Raw genomic sequence first — 16,938 nt, 5'->3', positions numbered from 1 at the left:
CGAACTTTTTTTTTTTTTTTAAGTGAATGCAATACGCTTCCGTAGCTAAAAGCCATCAGATGGGCTGATTACTCCCCTGGTACAGCTGGATGTGACCTCTGGGCTAACTCCATATAGTAAGTCTTTTTGATAACTAAACTAGTCCTCCATACTACAACTCAGGTAATTTGCCTTTGTCATGGCTGTGTCAACACTGACAGTATATGGTCTCCAGCCTAACTCAGATGCGGTAACACCAGCATCCTCCTGCCACTATTGCCTCTGACAGATAACAGTAATTTGCATACAACCAGTAGAGGTCCTTGTCAGTTAAATGTAAACATTGGTCTCTTCTCTTTCATTGTACGGAATAATGTAGTAGCATTGGGGCACCTTAGACCCTGGCATATAAACATAGATCAGATTTGTACGATTTGTATTTTGTATAGCGAATATGTGATAGTTCTCTCAAAATGTTCAAAACAACAAGGAGGGAAAGTACAATTGCACCAGTAGGAGAGCCTCTGATTTTTTGTGCAGGAACTGTGATTTTGATATGAATGCAAAGGTGAATACTTCTGTTGAAAAGTTCACTCACTCAAAGAGTGCCAGTGTGCTGTCAGACCCATCTCCAGAAGCCCAGCCTGATACTGAGGTAAACACACACACGCAACATGCACACATGGATCGGAGACATGAACTTATTCACTTTATCTGTTGATTCACAATACCTTACTATTGTAGTGGAATTTGCTAGGTATTTAATAAATGAGGTCACTGTTTGTTTGGCCTGTGGTAATGCTCCTTAGCTACTTCAGAATTATTCCTTTGTGTGCTGGACATTAAAACTCATCGTACCTGGTTTATCTTTAAAGATTTATCGTCAATGTTTTTTATAAAATTAAAGTGATTTGTGTTATTACTGTTTATGTGTGTGGTTTACATATATGTTTGAATTATTTACTGAAATGTTCTTTTTCATATATGGTATGTTGCTATTTCAAAGGTCTGCTAAGCAATTGACAAAATCTTCAGTTCTCAGCTTTTCAAAACAAAACATCTGTGACTCAGCTCAATATTAAGCAATGCAACAAAAAATAATCACTGTGCTTTTACCTTGAAGATTCATTGCTAAAGTGGAAGTGTAGGTGTCATGACGGGAAAAAAATGAAATGATCCATATTATCTGGCAATGATTAGGTGAGACTTTTTGGGAATTAGTTGGTTGATCTTATTAAATCACTACCTAACAAATATATAAACTATCATCTTCTTTCATTTCTCTGCTGACCTGCAGATGTCTTGTGCACCCAGAAAAGCTGCTATGTTTGGAAAGCGCTCCAACTGCATGCGTAGGAATCCCAAAGCAGAGGTTTCTAAACAGGGATGGCTATACAAGCAGGTAAAACAACGTCTCTTAACTTTCATTAATAAAGCTGAACACCAATGATATTATGGAATTGATTAGAACTCGCTGATTACGTCCCAAGATTCAGATTAGGTCTTGAGTAGGCTGTAAAAAATTGAGATGATTCCAATGAAGTTCAAACCAGAGAAACTACTTGCAGTTTCCAGTATTTGGCGCTGTTGAGGCATTCTGCCTCAGGTGCCAAATATCATCCTTGTGATCACATGGTCACTCTCATTGTACATGTGAATGTTGAGGCAGATTAGAGCATGGGCATTGACGTTGCAGTTACTTCCTGTTTGTTGGCGTTCCATTGAAATGCCCCGCCATTGCAGTTCAATGTAAAGGCTTATGGCGTCACCAGCGTCTCAAGGTTTCCTTGACCAATTTTGAGGTGGATCAAATAAATAATGTAGATGTAACTACAAGGGAATGTTATGGAAATATACATTAAAGTTGTAAGCACTAATTGTTTTCAGGCGTATTATCGAATTCACAGCTCCGCCAAGGCCACGCCCCCTGACAAAAACTCACAGATAATATAACTTTGAATCACAGTCTTTAACATGACATAAACCGAATGTGAAGTAGATTGCATGAAATCTGTAGGAAAAGTATGATTTTATAAAACATGTGAAAACACCAAAAATCTAGGCAAATATGCACGTTAATCCAAAATGGCGGCCTTCCTGTTGGGTGTGGCCAAGGGTAACTCAAGGATATTTCGTAACTCAAGGATATTTCGTTCGCCTGTGCATGATACACATCTGTGCCAATTTTCTTTACACTAGATGAAAGTAAAGGGATAAGAAAACCCTCGTTGAAACTTTGTAAGGGGTGCATTGAGTTGTTTTTGGACGTTTGTTGCTATTAATCGTAAAATTTGTAAATGTTCACCAGACCTCACGTTGCCTATTATTGATTATTATCATTTGGAGCTTTTCAGGGCGGGACCTGTGTTTTACATACAGTGGATATAAAAAGTCTACGCACCCCTGTTTAAATGCAAGGTTTTTGTGATGTAAACAAATGAGACAAATATAAATCCTGTCCGAACATTTTCCACCTTTAATGTGACCTATACTGTGAACAATTCAATTGAAAAACAAACTGAAATCTTTCAGGCGTTTTTTATTTTTCCCCCTAAAAGATTTTTGATCCCTCCCCATATTTGTGGGAAATGTATGAAATAAGAAGTAACCTATTTTGAAATAAATAAAAACATATAGCTGCAGCCTAATAGCTTTAAAAGATATATTTTAGTTGGCGAAATATGAAACAATAAGTGAGAGCATGTCAGACTGGAGTCGGACACAGAAACTGCAGCTCGGTATAAACCAACTGCAGCCTCTGCTCTGATCAAGAAGCTGCGGCGCTGATCTCTGAGCAGCTGTGACCAGAGAAAGTCTGTGTTTTCACTGTTTCCACTGTTGAGGAGCAGGCGTTAGGTCACCGACCGGCTGCTTCACGTTAACGAGCTCTGATCTCACTGTGTGTGTCTCTGAGCAAGTCAGCGAGGGCGGTGCCCGCTCCTGGCTCACGATTCACGTGAGTGAATCATATGAAAACTGATTCGTTAAATTCACCGTCCGCGAAAAATATTCGCGACATGCATAACACTGTACAGGGAGCCACTTCAGAGGGGCTGAAGAGCCGCATGCGGCTCCAGAGCCGCAGGTTGCCGACCCCTGAACTAGGCGTTTGAAGAAAATTCACAGTTTCTGTAAGACTTCATCATCAATGTCTTAAGGCCTTTCTGAATAAGGTTGACATGGATGTGGTCAATGTACAAAGAGGAGTACATCAAAGTGTAAGACGTGTCCCTAACATGATATATGATGATCATAATAATGATACTAATAATACATGAAATAAGATAGATCACTAAGAACATATAAAACCAAGACTTAAGCATTATATGCGCAAAATGGGATAAAAAGGCTATGCTGTTAAAAAAGGATAACATTAATAAAAAGCCAGATCATAAAAATAGGTGTTGAGTTGTTTCTTAAAACTATAAGCAGAAGTAGCTTGTCTGTGTGGTTATAGTTTATTCCAAGCCTTAGGTGCATAGCAACAGAAAGTTGCTTCCCCAAACATTTTTAGTTCATTTTGGGGATATTTAGCAAGCCTGTGGGAGAAGACCTTAGGGAACGGTTAAGGAACATACTCTGATAAACAATCAGAAATGTATGAGGGTGCTGTACCAATAAGACACTTAAAAACATGTACATTTAAAATCAATAGTTAGTGACACTGGAAGCAAGTAATAAAGGGATAGTTAAAAAAAAATGAAAATTCACTCAATATTTATGCCGATGGAGGGGTAAACTGTGTTGCAGTCGAATCTGATTAAATTTAAGTAACCAGGGAATTATACTTCAGCGGTAATCAGTGTTGCCACAGTTACTTTGAAAAAGTAACTTAGTTACTTTACAGATTACTTGATTTTAAAAGTAACTTAGTTACTTTACAGATTACTTGATTTTAAAAGTAGCTAAGTTAGATTACAAGTTACTTTATTAGTTACAATCAGCAGCTGCAGACAACATAAAAATGACAACCGGTTTTGCCAACACTCACTTTATTAGAAGTGCATTTTTGACAGTAATGTACACAACAACAACGTACAATGTATTTCCTGACATTTTAAGTTGAACTATTTCCTGAAAAAAAAACTTGTTTTTATAAAAATAAAATAAAGACAGTCTTTCTTGAATTCACTTAACATAAATACTTGTTTTTCTAAAAAAATAAAATAAAGACAGTCTTTCTTGACTTCACTTTACATAAATACTTGTTTTTCTAAAATAAAATAAAGACAGTCTTACTGTTAACACTGTAATGGAAAAACTTACTATTTATGATCTACATTGTTGATAAATGTAACTATTGGTTAGAGGCCAGTCTAAAAGCAGCATTGCCATCACCCATTGGCAGTAGGATGATTGGATGAAGATTGGGCCAATGTATTTGTCATACATATGAATGGTGTTTCTGCCTATGCAAATTAGGACATATTCAAAAAGTGTGGAGCTCATGTGCATATTCAAATTAATTTCAAAAGAAACTTGTAATACAAAAAAAGTTAATTTTCATGTATACTTGTACAATGTTAAGTTTTATTGTGGTAGGAGTAAAGGAAAAAATTAAGCCTATTTGGGTGTATTTTGGGCATATTTGATTAGTGTATTGCTCATTTGCATATTTAAATTAATTTCCAAAGAAACTTGAAATACAAAATTTTTTACTTTTCATGGGTCCTTTTATTGTGTAAAGTTTCATTTTGATAGGAGCAAAGGAAGAAAATAGCCCCATTGGGCTGTATTGTTGCCTGGCCTTATTTGCACACCTCTCAGATTGATGAGAATTAAACATATTTCCTCTTAGAACTTTTAGTATGTTGTTCTGGACACATAGAAATGATCTATGCTGAAAAAATTCTATTTTTGGCTCTAAAATGAGTTACTTTGTCTGGACTAATAGTGCAATGTTGGTTGTCATAGATTCAGAGAGTGAGTAAGATACATTTATTTATGTATTTATTTGTCCCAAACACATGCACAGACATGCACAAGCACACTCATGCAAGGAGGGAAATTTAACCTCTGCTTTTAACCCATCTGGTGCAGGACACACAAAGCAGTGGGCAGCCATGTACGGCGCCCGGGGAGCAGATGTTAGGGGAGTAAGGTGCCTTGCTCAGGGGCACTAGACAGGGTAGGGAGAATCCTCTTGGATTTTTGGACAGATCGATCCAGGTTCGTCTTTTTGTTGTTTCTCCGTGGAGTCGAACCAGAGACCTTTTCTGCCCGTAGTCCAAGTTTCTGCCACTAGTCCACCGCCACTAGTTCTCAGCTAAACCTACATAATTTGAGTCTTTTTGAAACTACTTCTCAGTAGTTGGACTTTTTAATTTCATGTTTGTGCATGAAAGCACTGTTGAGTCTGTTATAAAAGGCTGAAGTTACTGAATTGTTAAGTATGTTGTATTACCTTGTGTCTATAAGATGCACCTTTTGGTTTTTAATTAAAATGCAGCTAATTGATTGTAAAAGGGAATATTCTCTCTCAAGCATCGCCACCCGCTGGTCGTTTTGGTTTAACATTAAACTTGTTTCATACTGTGATATTCTGTTCTATCTCAGGTTCAAACTGCACCATCTTTTCATTCATTAAATTTGAGAAGTGGAAGATTTTCCTCGATTTGGGTATGGGCTTGTCATTAAGGGGTGAAGGTGGGTCCCGAAGTCAGATCAGTTGAGAACCACTGATCTAGGTGTATTCACCACAGATTTTTTGAAGGCATCTGAGAAAATGCCTGTTTGAAGAGCAGTATTCCCACGTTGCAGTCTGTCAGTCATAATTAAACAATAGCAATACCGCATGTTGACCATGGTGAGCCGATTTAATTTTGTGGTTCGTAAAACCAATCATCTTGTGTAGAGCTCGGCTTTTTGCCTAAAAGTCCCACTTTTGGTTTGGGATATTAGGCCCCGTTTGCTATTTTACAATTGGGCCAGTTTTGGCTTATATTCATTTAGTCGGTGCAACAAGAATGCCAGAAGTGCCACATCATTGTCTGAGATGGCCCACTTCTGTGTACTATCTGGGTTTAAATCTTTAAGATGTGACTTGAAACATGTGTTATGGCAATTTTACGTCGAATAAAGAGTGAATCAAACAAACAGTTAGTCTGTCTTTAATAACGAGGCTCCGGATACAAGTCAAACAGGAACTGTCAGTTAAGAAGCCCCCCGAGTTCTGCAAAACACTCAGAGGGACTTTACACAAACACATGAGCAGCACACATGGACAGGCAGATCATCTGATCACAGCATCGATAACATCATAAAGAAACTGAAGATACAGCATTTGAAACAGGAACTTTGACTAGACAGTGTCTAGACACGATCTCCAACAATAGATTTTTAGAGAAAGTTTCGGGAAACACACACATTCAATGACTCATATGAAGCCTGGTCACTTGATGCAGATGAAAACAGAAGAAGTTATGATCAGAAACATTTGTACCTGTGTTGTGTTTACAGGCACTATAGGAACAGTAGAATTTTCCACTACACATGTTAAATGATTTGTAGTTATATTGCACTTTTCTAATCTTGATGACCACTCAAAGTACTATACAATACAGTTTCAGCATTCACCCATTTAAACATACGTAGAATTAAATTATCTAACTTCCAATTATTGGACAACCTGCTCTGTTTCCTGAGCAACAGCTGCCCTTGTGGTCAGGGATAAAGCAGGATTATATTGTTGTGATGATTATAATGAGTGTGTTTGATGATGTTAATGTTCCGACAGGCCAGTAGTGGAGTAAAGCAATGGAACAAGCGCTGGTTCGTCCTCACTGAACGATGTCTATTCTACTACAAAGGTTTGTGCTTCATTCTACTTTCCAGTCTGCCAGCCTCAATAATGTTTTATTGATACAGTGTTTCAAAAGGAATTGTATTGTATTTAAAGGTTTCACCACTAAGAGGTACATTTTGTTAATCTGAGGAGTGTGTGAACCTGACCTCTGTGTTGACTATCTCTGAACTGTTAAACTCTAAATTGTACAAGAAGATTCCTCATTTAGAGACATTTATAAAAGTTGCATGATCATAAAATGATCCAGGTTGGTCAAAGAGAGAGAGAGACTGTGCCAATTACAGAGAAAGAGGGACTGTGCCTATTACAGAGAAACAGGGACTGTGACAGCCTCCTTTCGGGTTTCCTGGTAACATCCTGTAACCAGGGGCTTTTACCACCTTGGTGCTTTTAGTTTGGAATACAGCCTCCTTCAGTCTTCCTGGTAAGGTCTAATTAACATCCAGGACTTTTATTTTGAAAGTCCAGTTTCCTGCAGGCTTTCTGGCCATTTCCTATCAACATCCAGGGGAAAATCCAGCCTCTTTTCAGGCTTCCTGGTAACATCCTGTTACTTTCTAGCGAGTTTATGTTTATTTATGTTTTTCTTGTTTGTTTTTTTGTACACATTGCACTGTCGTTCATACAGTATGATCGACTAGCACTTTTGGAAATACGTTCGTCGCTTAATACAGAGTTTTTTTCAACTTACCGGAGTGCTTGCTGTGGCAGAGGTGGAGCGGTATGCTTGATGGTGAACTCTCGCTGGGGCTCGGATGTTGCTGCGCTTTCAGCACACTGATACCAGACCTGGAGCTGCTATCGATAAAAGTTCGCCCGTTTTACCTTCCCCGGGAATTCAGCTCCGTTATAATCACAGATGTCTACATTCCACCGCAGGCAGACAAAACGTGCGCGTTAGAGGATCTATATGGAGTTATTAATGGCCTTGAGGATGCACACCCTGAGGCAGTCTCTATTGTTGTTGGTGAATTCAATAGGGCTAATATTAGGAAAGTTCTGCCAAAATATCATCAACATTTAAACTTTCCTACCCGGTGTGACCAGAGTCTTGACCATTGCTACTCGCAAATACGGAACAGCTATAAACCCCTCCCCCGCCCCGCTTTTGGGAAGTCAGATCACACTTCCATTATGCTCATCCCAACCTACAGACAATGCCTACAACAGGAAAAAAAACGTTTTTTAGGGCAGTTCAACGCTGGAGTGCTGAATCCATCACCACTCTCCAGGGGTCTCATTTATAAAATAGTGCGTAGGATACTGAAAGTGTACGTTGGTACAAAAGCCGGAAATGGTGTTAGCAAAGGATAATTCCGATTTATAAAACCGTGCGCACGTACACCTGAACGCAATGTTCGCTTTATAAATCACAGTCCACCTGGAAACTTTCATACGTGGATCTGCCTCCAAATCCGCCCTCCACACGCCCACTTTCAACCATAAATGGTCAATGCAAAGCAGGGCACGAATATTAAATGATGCTACTGACCAATGGGTTTCCCCCGTGAGTCCTGACGGAGTCACGGCATCAAGCGATGTGAAGAGGAAGTGAAACTCTGACACTGACATCGAGATGTCTGTTCATGAGGTGGAGGTGAAGAGCGACTTTATGGGACAGCAGTGATGTCACTAATAAAGAAAATACACTGATACTCTGCCGCTGCTGTGTGAGATCAGAAATTGCTGCTGTGTGAGATCAGAAATTGCTGAACCCTTGTTTCCTTCTCGTCCGCAGTCACACATCGAGCAGAACCCCGCAACACTGTCACGGCAGTATTTATTTATTTAGCGGATCGGACCGATTCCCTCACATCAGTGGATCCACACCTCCACTCTGGGATATTATTTGGAAAGTTTCTTCATTTCTTGTGAGTGTTCTCCTGTACGCTGGGTGCACTATGTACGATCTGTGCACCTGATGGCACAGTCACGTTCACTGAAGTGATTTGATGATACACGCACTGTGTTGATATTATTACAAATTACTAATGACTCGGCTCTGTAACTCCGCAGTTTAATCGAATCTGAACGTAATTCGCTGTAAGTTGTTTCCTATATTTTTTAATTAAAAGGCTCGTTTGGAGCAGATATGTCGCGCGAGCAAAACTTAGCTGTTGGTTTTAATGTAAATGATGAATTGGATCAATAATTTGCTTCAGGTCACCACCTCACGCCTGCATCGCCACTTTCCCATCTCCAAAACGTTCGTACGCAGGGGCAGAGTTTGCGTGGAAATACACAAACTCTCCCGTCAAGTTTGTTTTTATAAATCCCAACGTTGGCGTGAGAAGTGGCGTACGCATGTTTCAGGCCCCGTTTTGTGCGTACGCAACGGTTATAAATGAGACCCCAGGACTGCTTTGAAACAACAGATTGGCAGTGTTGCAGCGGATGGGAACATTAATGAATACACAGACACTGTCTCTGCATATATCTCCAAATGCATCAATGATGTCGTCCCTAGGGTCAGTGTTAGGACTAGGCCTGTCACGATAACACATTTTTCTGTGCGATTAATTGCCCCAGAAATTATTGCGATAAGCGATAATATTGCCGTTTTGACACCATTTTCAACTTATATAATGATAATGGCATAATAATGCAAGTACACCCTTTCGAAGATCAATAAACTTTTATTTTTAAAGAACACTGGAACTGGACATCTGGAAGACATTTAAGAAAGACTTTTTTATTGCCAAATATATGAACTGTTTAAAGTAGATTATAAATATAAATAAATACAAAAACTTTTTAACTTAAAACTATGAATAATATATGAACTGTTAACAAAAGTTTACACTATACTTAAATAAATAAAAATAAATACAAAACAGACACACTCTGACTCGTGACTCTGACTTCGGTGCCTGAGCCAATTGAGACCCCGTGTCTCCGCGGAGACCCCTGTGTCAGACCGCTCGGAGACCCTCGTGTCTCCGCGGCTGGGGCTGTCGCAGGCAGGCAGGCTTCTGCCCGCCTTGGTCCCCCCGAACGCTTTTGTGAAACCTTTCTCGCCGTGGTCTCCGTTCCTCCCGCCCCGAGCCTTTCCAAGCCGACCCGGAGCCGTCGCGGCGCACCACGGAGGAAATGCGCCCGGCGGGGGCCAGCCAGCGCTTGGGAGAGGGCTCGCGAGGAGATCCTCCCACACCTGCACGGGAGCCCTGACGCACGCGGGGCGCGGGCAGCGCGGAGACAAGAGTCTGTCCACCGGCAGCCGCGGCCGACTGCCGGATGGGATCTGCATCGATCTCATTTTTAGCCTTATGCGAGCGGAGTTGACGGAAATCCGTCATAGCGACGGAAAACTTTAATCCCTGAATTTATTGCAGCCGGCAAAAAATTATCGCTCATTTTAATTTATCGCGCAATTAATTGATTTATTGCATATCCCAAACCAAAAGCCCTGGGTAAATGGTAATGTCCGTGCTAAGCTCAGAGCACTGAGCTCTTCCTATAACTGACCCGGAAGCTTTGAGGTCCAGATGTGACCACAGAGGGCCATCAGAGATGGAAAAAGAGACTACAGGGACAAGCCGGAATCCAACAACCTCAGCTCTGACCTCCGAAGCCTGTGGGGTGGCCTGTGACACACCACAGGCTATAACAGGAAAAATAGCTGTGATGATCAGCCTGCCGCCTCTCTACCTGATGACCTCAATACCTTCTATGCACGGTTTGAGGCAACCAACTAACCTTCCATCCGCAAGACTGGCCGAAGACCAAGACGACTGCAATTTGTCCCTGACCGTGGTGTGGGCCCAGATGACCACGAAAGTCATCTGGACCCGATGGAGTTCCAGGCCTCTTCCTCAGGGGGTGCGCATCCCAGCTAGCGATGGTATTCACCTCCATATTCAACCTCTCCCTACATCTGTCAACAGTGCCCACCAGCTTCAAGCAGGCCACCATCATCACCATAAGTAGAATCACTACAAAAGTAGAATGTTCATAATATGTCCCCATTAAAGTATATTTGCTTATGGAACTCTTCAGGGCGGATTCCTTTTCCCAAAAATTTATATTGACAGCGATTGATGAGAAAACATGGAAGTTACAGCTACTTGAAGGCTCTTGGTGAGTCATCAAGATTCGCCGCCATGCCAAGGACCCGCCCCCCAATGAAAACTCACAAGTTTGATTAAATGGAATTAGCAAGTTCTTTATGCTCTCCTGACCAAATTTCAAGTGAATTGGGTGAACGGGCTAGCTGAACGATGCTTAATTGTAAAACATGGCATTTCCTGTTACAGCTAGGGGGTGCTATGACAATTAAATATTTTCATATGGAGCTGTTCAGGGCAGGACCTTTGTTGAACATGTGAGACAATATATATGGAAGTTATAAGCACTTAATTGTTTTCTGGCGAATCATCTGAATTTGCAGCTTGCGCCGCCACGCCCCCTGATGAAAACTCACAGACAAATATAACTTTTAATCAGAAAGTCTCTAACTTTACAAGCAATAAATAAGCAAAGTAAAAATGTTCCCCTCACTTGGTTTCGAACTCATTACCACTGGGTCACTGATTCAGCGTCTCAACGAACAAAGCTAAACGCATCAATGTTGGACGATGTGAAAGTTGTTTGTTTAAAGAATTCACATATCCCCCTCTGACCACCCTCCTCTGTGTGTGTAAAGCACTAATGAATTGCACCTGTGTATTGGAAGAGACAGATCTAGGTTCGAGTGCAGCTCACAAACAAATTGCTATTATTCAAGTCCTATCTGTGAAATAAAGTCTTAGTGATAATGTGTGTTGTACAAATTATAATTAAATATGTTCAGTGGAAATATGAGGGAAACGATTGCTCAGGGCACAGTACATGTTTCAGGGGCGCTGGAAACGTAGCCAATAAGGGGATGTAGTTGGGCAAGTATAGCAAGTAAATTTGGTCAATCAACATCGTTGAAAACAATGCCTGAAGGGCGATTTTGCTAGCGCCCAAGCCCGGTCATTCAGTGTTGGTGGTGGAGAAAGTCAGATGCTCGATATAGAATCCGCCATACTAGATCCACCATTCCGACCTCTGATGCGCGATCCACAAATCATAATCCATGGTGCGGCCACAGCTGTGGCCCTGCATCTGTGGGCGATAAGGCACAGAAACTCCGGGAAAGGGGTCAAGTTAGTAACATGTACTGATCAGATAAGAATTACTTTGATGTGATAAGGATGGAGAAGAAGAAGGAGAAGCTGGAAAGAGAAGCTCCGTGTGTCATGTGTCATAAATTCCCTTTGCGTCTTAGCGTCATCAGGGGTTTTTGCCATGTAATCAATGATACAGGCCGAACTTGAGGGTACACTGAGGCTCAAGGTAAATCTGACTGGCTACTGGTTTGTATGGTAGTACGATGAAAACCATGTGGCCCACTCAGTAGATCAGACATCAATACCTCTATGCCTTTTTAAACTAAACGCTTCCTATTTTGGAACATAGGACGAGTTACTTTCTGCCGCACTAATTAGCTCTAACTATAAGCTTTATCGAAAAGAAAGGTTTTGAGTCTACTCACTTTAAATTATATTCTTGATTTAACAGGAAGCTAGTGTAGCGATGCTTATACTGGAGAAATGTGCTCTCTTTTCTTGGTTCTCGTCAGGACACGTGCTGCGGCATTTTGGATAAGCTGCAGAGTCTTTAATGACTTACTGCTGGAGCCTGATAATAATGAATTACAATAGTCCAGTCTCGATGTAACAAAGGCATGGACTAGTTTTTCTGCATCTTTTTGTGAAAGGACATGTCTGATTTTTGAGATATTACGCAAGTGGAAAAAGGAGGTCCTAGAAATTTGTTTTAAGTGACTATTAAAGGACAAATCAGGATCAAAGATCACTCCCAAGTTCCCGACTGTTTCATTGGAAGCAAGGGCAATGTCGTCTAGCGCAGCTATATCATTAGATAATGTTTCTCTAAGGTGTTTAGGGCCAAGTATTATAACCTCCGTTTTTATTGACAAATATAACTGGGTGTCATCCGCATAGCAGTGAAAATTTACCGAGTCTGTCCTGATAATGTTTCCTAGTGGAAGCATATATAATGAGAATAAAATTGGGCCGAGCACAGAGCCCTGTGGAACACCATGGTTAACTTCGGTGCGCACAGACGACTCATCATTAATTTGTACGAATTGGGAGCGATCAGAAAAATAAGATTTAAACCAGTTTAGGGCGGTTCCATTAATGTTAATCAACTGTTTTAGTCTCTGTAATAAAATGTGATGGTCAATTGTATCGAATGCTGCACTGAGATCTAACAGAACGAGGACAGACACAAGTCCCTGATCTGAAGCTATTAGAAGGTCATTAGTGACTTTTGCCAGGGCTGTCTCTGTGCTGTGATTGGTTCTAAACCAGACTAAAAGTCTTCATCTATATTATTTTCGTGGAGAAACTCACACAGCTGATTGGCTACAACTTTTTCTAAGATTTTAGACAGGAAGGGGAGATTAGATGTTGGCCTGTAATTTGCTAAAACCTCTGGGTCTAGGGTGGTTTTTTTGAGTAGGGGTTTGATTACAGCTATTTAAAAGACTGTGGTACATAACCTGATGATAATGACAGATCGATTGTGTTAAGTAACAAACTATCTATTAGGGGCAGAATTTCTTTAAGTAATTTTGTAGGAATAGGATCTAAGATACAGGTTGTTGGTTTAGAACCTGAGATTATTTTAGTAAACTGATCACGGGTGATCAGAGAGAAGCTGTCTAAATAATGGGAAGGATTCTCAGCCGTTTCTGAGATCTCTGTTGTTGGGTGGGTATTAGTGCCAATTGAGGGCAGGATATGGTTGATTTTATTTCTAATAGTTAGAATTTTATCATTAAAAAAGGTCATAAAGATATTGCTATTTAGGGATCGAGGAATACTGGGTTCGGTGGAGGTGTGACTCTCTGTCAGCCTGGCTACAGTGCTGAAGAGAAACCTTGGGTTGTTTTTATTCTCTTCTATTAGGTTTGAATAATAGGCAGCTCTTGCTTTGTGGAGAGCTTTTTTATATTCTTTAACACTACTCTTCCAGTCTAGGAGATTTTCACCACTGTTGCTGGAGCGCCACTTCCTTTCTAGTTTTCTTGATATTTGTTTCAACTCATGTGTCTTGGAACTATACCACGGAGATAATTTACTATGTTTTACACATTTATTTTTTAGAGGCGGGGGCGAACAAAGGAACCTTAACTAATTTAATAAGCCATTCGCAGTTTCACTGTACCAGCCGTGTGTACTTAGACTTGCATGGCTTAATCTTTGAGACAAGCATATGCTACTGGCAGGATCAACCAGACTCAGAACTGAGTCTAGTAACCAGACTCAGTTTGCAGTATAATGATCCATACTCTATTTACTCTATGAGCACAATCTGGCTGATTATTATTATTTTTGTATATATTATTTTGATTTAGTTTTTTAAGTTTAGTTTTTCAAGTTAGTCTGTGCATTATGCAGTATACTGTTAGCTATCTGATTTTGTGTCAAAATCACTGAGATGTTTTTTATTGGAATTAAATAATAACCTAATATTTCACAAAGAACTGGTATCGTGCAGTTTTTGGTAAATCGTAGTGGGATGGTTACTGAAAACTGAGTATGGCACAGCACAGCCCCACCAAGAACATTTTTCAACATCTGCCACTGGTATAATGTATATAATACTATACTATAATGTATATAATACTATGTCCAGCCAATACATACCAATGTGCCACTATGCACCAACACAAATACCTGACAGTACGCAAAGGCTAAAGATAAATCCGACTGGCTACTGGCTTGTATGACTGTCTACAGACTGCCATGTGGCCCGCTCAGTAGACATCCTTATTACCTCTTCGTCTTCTAAGAATGTGCTGCTGCTTGAATCGCACCCTTGGGAGCCAATCCAAACAGCCAGCAAGACAACAAATAAACATAGTAACGAACACAAAGGCTAAAAATAAATCTGACTGGCTACTGGCTTGTATGGCTGTCTACAAACTACAATGTGGCCTGCTCAGACATCCTCATTACCTCCTTGTCTTCAAAAAACGAGATAAGTTTAATGGGGAGTGATGAGAAAATATCTTTAACCTCCCTGTTCGAGCCTATGGGTGGATGGTGGGGTGGTGGAGGGGACTGAATCAGCAAAACTGACACAGGGCACCATAGGAATGTGTTCTGTTCCCTGTTTTATTTCCTGTGTTTATCCTGTTTGGCGTAGAGATGGACGATACCAGACTTAACATAAGTGCGATACGATACAAATATTTTTTGTTGGAAATTAAGAGATACTTTCTGAAATCGTATCTGTTTTTTCAAAATAATGATACATTTTCCAGCCACAAGTAACACATTTCTTGCGAAAGCAAATACAAATACTTTTAATAAAAATGCAAAAATGTGCAAATAAGGGTACAAATATTTTACAAAAATACTATGATTAAATAATAGTAAAATAAATAAATGGTAAAATAATATGAATTAATTAATACAATTTTAATCGAAACATAAAAACAAAAATTGTGCAAATTGCCCTTTTTAAGCTTTGAAATCTTAATATTTTACAGGCCGTTTCTACTCACTTATTGGCAACAATGTTCAGAAAACAACAAAGGTTGTGATGTTTCTAAATGTTTGAAGAGGTTACTTGTGTTGCAGCTGTGTGGCACTTTCTTGTCACAAATAGTGCATCTCGCAGTATTTTTGCAAAAGTTGCACTACACCACACTGCGTTTCCTCGGCCATTCTTCATTCTCTCTCTGACGCTCACGTTGAGACTTGAGTGAGAACACTCACAATGGTTCAATCTGCCCACCCCTAGCTTCCCGCCCTGTGATTGTCTGTACCTGTTTCTGGTATGTTTCATCTGTGCTCAATCATTCTTGCCTCCATTGTGTATATACTGTGTGCTTCCCTTCGTTATGTCATCTTGTCCCCTTGTCCCATGATCATCTTGTGCCTTGTGTTCTGGGACTTTTGTGAAATTTTGGACTTTTTGTATCCTGTTTTACTGTAAGTAACTTTGCTGAAATAAAGAGTTCTCTATTAAAACTGTGGTCTGTGGTTTGTCAGGAGTAGAAGGAACACTGTTTCTGGAAAAAGATGTTGATATTACATAATCCTATCTTTTTTTCTAAATATATCATCAATTATGTGAACAAACACACATATTGGGGTTAAAGGGTAATTCTTGATTTCAGTGAAGCTTCACTTATAAAAACGATCATGATTACTCAATGACTATGATAAATGTTAGTGTTATAAACAATTAAACATATTTTATATACTGAGGCTTGAAAAACGTTCGTACTTCCTTATCTTAATCCTTTGAACACCACAATTTCAAAATTCCAATTCCATCATTATATTGGGTTGGAGGCAACAATTTGGGGGACATGTTCAAACCTAAATACACCATTCATACAAATGTATAATTAATTATATCTTCTGTGTAAAGTACCCAGAATCCGCTGGTTCCTTATCCAATATCTAAATTGTCTTTAGTGTTTTACATCCAATAAAGTGATTAACACCTCACTTCTTACTCTGTTCAGAAAACGCATTTTTATGCTTTCATTTTATAAATTCAGACAGTCATCAGTCATTTTTTCAATATTGAGGTAGGAGCAGGGAAAAAGCCCAATAATATTTAAGAGAGAGAGAGGTGTAGACAAGCAGCAGGTACAGTTGGCTAGGGGCCAAGATTCCTGCAAAACTGAGTCACATGGGTTGATCATTATCTCTCTCACTCTCACGCACACAGACATATGTGCGCATGCTCTCTCACACCCAGGAATCAGCGTATGATTGCACAAGCCCTTCCCCCTCCCTAAGATCTCTCTCGCTCTCTCTGTCTCTCTCTTAGCTCGATGCCCTCATTTACTCCCTCTTTTTCTTCTCTTTACACTCAAACATACACACATACATAAACACTCACATGCAGTCAATGGCAGAGAGAGTGTTGGTGCAGAGCTACGTTTAGGAAATATGAGGTAGGACCAGCTGAAATTTTCATGGCTGCTTGCAATATTTAAGGCTCTGTGCTACACTTTTCCAGCAGTCTGTTTATCACTGCTAGATTCTAGAATGTGTGTTTGTGTCTGTGTTTGAGCCTTTACCACTGCTTATCACAGGTACCTTTAGACTATAATGGATATCTATTCTAAGAGG

The 16,938-nt window shown here is 40.0% G+C and overlaps 1 protein-coding gene across 3 annotated transcripts in view; it reads left to right on the top strand.

Moving 5' to 3' along the window:
* Window positions 1–16,938, top strand: part of plekha6 (pleckstrin homology domain containing, family A member 6) — a 131,902-nt gene that overhangs the window by 7,679 nt on the left and 107,285 nt on the right. For 2 of the 3 annotated variants that reach the window (XM_061069664.1, XM_061069663.1), the window contains exon 1: window positions 16,598–16,760. Coding sequence is in view for 1 of the 3 variants with exons in the window: in XM_061069665.1 (XP_060925648.1) it covers window positions 1,277–1,381; window positions 6,716–6,788 (178 nt within the window). In the remaining 2 variants the exon portion in view is untranslated. Of the gene's footprint in view, window positions 1–1,276; window positions 1,382–6,715; window positions 6,789–16,597; window positions 16,761–16,938 lie in introns of those variants that run through there. The other variant, XM_061069665.1, reaches the window with a different exon arrangement.

This window comes from Limanda limanda, chromosome 4 (assembly GCF_963576545.1).
Source record: "Limanda limanda chromosome 4, fLimLim1.1, whole genome shotgun sequence".
Lineage (NCBI taxonomy): Eukaryota > Metazoa > Chordata > Actinopteri > Pleuronectiformes > Pleuronectidae > Limanda > Limanda limanda.
This window is presented reverse-complemented; position numbering and strand designations above follow the sequence as displayed.